The sequence below is a fragment of the Cryptomeria japonica genome, chromosome 5, assembly GCF_030272615.1.
Source record: "Cryptomeria japonica chromosome 5, Sugi_1.0, whole genome shotgun sequence".
Lineage (NCBI taxonomy): Eukaryota > Viridiplantae > Streptophyta > Pinopsida > Cupressales > Cupressaceae > Cryptomeria > Cryptomeria japonica.
Genome location: NC_081409.1, coordinates 204,899,695 through 204,903,452, shown reverse-complemented (window position 1 = coordinate 204,903,452; position 3,758 = coordinate 204,899,695). Strand labels below are relative to the sequence as shown.

Genomic DNA, 3,758 nt, shown 5'->3' with positions numbered 1-3,758 from the left:
GAACCGTTGTGGCATTCATGTTGATGGTTACACAAGTGTTCATGCCTATGCCAAACCCTTTTTGGGTTGGTGTGCTCGTGGGCATTGTGCTGATTGTGAACCGTTGTGGCGTTCATGCCAGTGGTTACACATGTGTTCATACATGTGCCAAACCCTCATAGGTTTTCATGTTAGTGCCAAGCCCTCGATAGGTTGATGTGCTCGCGGGAATTGTGGGCCCCTATTAAACTATCATTCTCGAGATTCTAGATTATTGTTGTTGTGTTAATGTCAAAGATGAGATCCCATATTTGTAACCTCACTAGACTAAGAGCTAGGCTTAAAAAACCTTATAACCGATCAAAATAATAATAATAATTTTATCATAATTTACCATCTGCTGAAGGAAATTTTAGCGTCTTGTTTGCATATTCAAGGTCATTTCTGTGTGCAACTTCTTAATCTTCTTAGTTGATCAATTCTCTAGTTTTCCCTTGAATGTCTTGCATGTAGAAATAACCCCATCATTCTTCTTCATAAGTTTTAAAGCATCATCACGATACAGGTTGCGAATGCGACTATGCAAGTAGAGAATTTCTGTATTCCTGGATACGACTAATTAGGATTCGCCACAGAGGCTAATTAATACATTTTACATAAGATGAACACTATTTTCCTAGATAAAACTATTTTTCTTTGAGATTTGCCCCGCAGGCAGAAAGACAATTCAGTTCTAAATTTTCTGGACCGCATAAAGTTGTTGAGTGGGGGACAAAGAATCTTGCGACGTTCTGAAATTGAAATTGAACGGGCTTTCCCACTCAATTGCACCCACAAACAACAATGATGACTTTCTCCTCCTCAGTGGAGAAAACAGTGAAACTCCAATGAAGTTTCGGGGAAACTTTTTGATAGCAATGATTTATTTGTGGGATTTTTCAATTTAAATTACCCATCATATCGCTGCAAACAATTTTGATAGCATTTGACTGCGGCCCTATTTTAAAATAGAAAACATTCCCTCTATAGATGGAATTCAGATCTGAACGGATTTCTTACGGTGTGGGGATTTTCCTCACTCACGTTAAAAAAATGAAAAGTAGTAAGTTAGCAATCCGATCATGTCTGTTTGGTCCCACTTGGCTTTTTCAACCCAGCCTGCCTGTGACTTTCACGCTTTCGCCGCTGTTAAATAGATACCCACACCCCGGTTCTTTACTGGGTGCAAAAAGAAAAGCTTCCTGTTCTTTCCAATGGCGAAGGTTCCTCTGCTCTCTCTGTTTTTCCTTCTCTCCATTTCGCTTGCTTCCGCCGCAGAAGAGAATGTTTTGTCATTAAATGCAGACCCCCCTCTGGTAAATGGACTGTCATGGACGTTTTACAACAGCACCTGCGCCAAACTGGAATCCATTGTCAAGAAACGGATCAAGTTTTATTTAAAGCGGGATATTACACAGGCTGCTGGGTTATTACGTCTTCACTTTCATGACTGTTTTGTTCAGGTTGGGTTTTAGCCGATTTATATGTTTCCCTGTGTTTGTTTGTTAATTTGTTGTTAAATGATGAAATCTGATACACAGGGCTGTGACGCTTCTGTTCTGCTGGATGGATCAGCCAGCGGGCCGAATGAGAAGAACGCTACTCCAAATTTAACGCTCCGGGCGAAAGCATTTGAAATAATAAACGACATTAAAAAGCGTGTGGACAAGGCCTGCGGTGTCATCGTGTCCTGTGCAGATATTATTGCTCTGGCAGCTCGCGATTCCATTGCAGGGGTAAATTTGTTTCTACTCTTTTGAGTAAGACGATCGATTAACAAAATTTTCTTTTCTATTAGAGAGAGAGAGATGTGTTTCTACAGGGAAGAATCGTGATTTTCCCTTTACTAATACATTTGCAGACCTTCCTCTCTGGTTTTTATAGAAGTTTTTGGTTTCTCAAATGTGTGTCTAGTTTGAGTCTTGAAGGTTAGGTTATGTTTTTATTGGATACATCTACTTTTCTTTAACATTAAATTAGTTTGGAATCAATGTTTTTGGTTTAGATTGTGTGAAATTTTTTAACATCAATATTTGGAATCACATTCTATGATCTATCAACAGGAGAGCAAACATAAAAGAAAGATGATTACAGAATGTGATCTGAAATGATGATGTTAAAAAGCTTCACACAATCTAATCCAGAAATACTGATTCCTAACATATAAATTATAAGACCTTAATCTTTAGTTAGTATTTGAAAATGTTGATACTCTTTACCAACATTATTATATAATTATAATATTTACAATATTTATTAAATTTTGTAATACATTAATGAATTGTATTGTCATTTTTATTTATAGACTGGAGGGCCAGAGTACAAAGTGCCACTAGGGCGAAGGGACAGCCGAACGTTTGCCACCATAAATAAAACAAATAAAAACATTCCAAAACCACAATTCAATGCTTCGACTCTGATTGCTGCTTTTGCCAAAAAAGGCCTTAACATCAGTGATCTTGTGGCTCTTTCAGGTTCTTTTTATCTTACCTATTTTTTTTATAGATAAATATTCAACATATTTGTTTTTTTATGGTCTTTAATATTCAATATAATTTAAGTTTTTTATTATGTATATTAGTATATATGAAATTTTCATGATTGTTCTTAAATAGTCGATTATTGATGTGGCACATAGGTTGCACAAAACTTGGCTTGATTGTTTATTAATTCTAATAGTGAAAATTTAACACTTGAACGTAACTGTATCTTCTAGTAATCATAATTATTGAATAGTCTAGTTATGTTTTGACCTTATTTGATGGTAACACATGCAACATATATAAGAGACGGTGTTTAGTTAAAGTTAGAACAATCAGTTAAAAATCAAATTTATGAAAAAATAAATATAATTTATTTACTATTAACATTTTGGATCATGAATAAATGGGATTTTGTTTCTAACATTGGGTGAGTACAGGTGGCCACACTATAGGAATGGGACATTGCACATCATTTGAAGGACGACTATACCCTACACAAGACAAGACTCTCGACAAGAGCTTCGCTGAAAAATTGATAGTCACATGCCCAAGCACAAACTACACCAACACCACTGTATTAGACATCCGCTCACCCAATGTATTCGATAACAAGTATTACGTGGACCTCCTGAATCGACAAGGCCTCTTCACATCTGATCAAGATCTTTACACAAACTCACGCACCAAACAAATTGTTATAGACTTTGCCCTCGATCAAGAGCTCTTCTTTCAAGAATTTGCTCTAGCCATGACAAAAATGGGCCAGCTAAGCGTAATCACGGGCAATAATGGGGAGGTCAGAAGCAATTGTTCCGCTCTCAATCCAACTTCTTCTATCACCGTTTTGGTGGAAGATGTTATCAATTCTGCAGCTTCTATTTGAAATTTGCGTTTAACCAAGCAACGTTTTACATTTTTTCTCTTTTTAAAGGTTGAGAAGTTGTAGATAAGTTGTTAAATTGAGTTTTGTGGAAGAAATGTCGCTTTAATAAAGTCATTTTATGTACTTTAAGAGTAGGTTTATTAAGAATTTGAATATATTTTGTAATATTCTTAAATATTTTTTAATTTACAATTAAAAATAGTTTTTGTTAATAGAAATCTTATAAATATATTATTTTTTATAGATAAATTAAGTGTGTTTTCTCATAATTTTTTAAATGAGAAAGTAGAGACTATGTCAATGAATCTTATTTTGCTTATAATTGTATCATTAAAATAAATGAATTAAGTATCATGTTTTTAAAAAATCTTATT

The 3,758-nt window shown here is 34.9% G+C and overlaps 1 protein-coding gene across 1 annotated transcript; it reads left to right on the top strand.

Annotated features, from left to right (window-relative positions):
* The first annotated feature begins 1,181 nt into the window (after positions 1–1,181).
* LOC131043934 (peroxidase 12) lies at positions 1,182–3,507 on the top strand. The gene is made up of 4 exons (XM_057977173.2): positions 1,182–1,481; positions 1,560–1,754; positions 2,324–2,492; positions 2,939–3,507. The coding sequence occupies exons 1-4, from the start codon at positions 1,233–1,235 to the stop codon at positions 3,382–3,384; spliced, it is 1,059 nt and encodes a 352-aa protein (XP_057833156.2). The 5' UTR covers positions 1,182–1,232; the 3' UTR covers positions 3,385–3,507.
* Positions 3,508–3,758: the final 251 nt, after the last annotated feature.

Excerpts from the sequence above, each read along its gene's own strand:
- LOC131043934 (XM_057977173.2), top strand. The coding sequence starts at position 1,233 with ATGGCGAAGGTTCCTCTGCTCTCTCTGTTTTTCCTTCTCTCCATTTCG. Across the intron at positions 1,482-1,559 it reads TTCATGACTGTTTTGTTCAG|GGCTGTGACGCTTCTGTTCT; the intron begins GTTGGGTTTTAG and ends TCTGATACACAG. Across the intron at positions 1,755-2,323 it reads CTCGCGATTCCATTGCAGGG|ACTGGAGGGCCAGAGTACAA; the intron begins GTAAATTTGTTT and ends TTTTATTTATAG.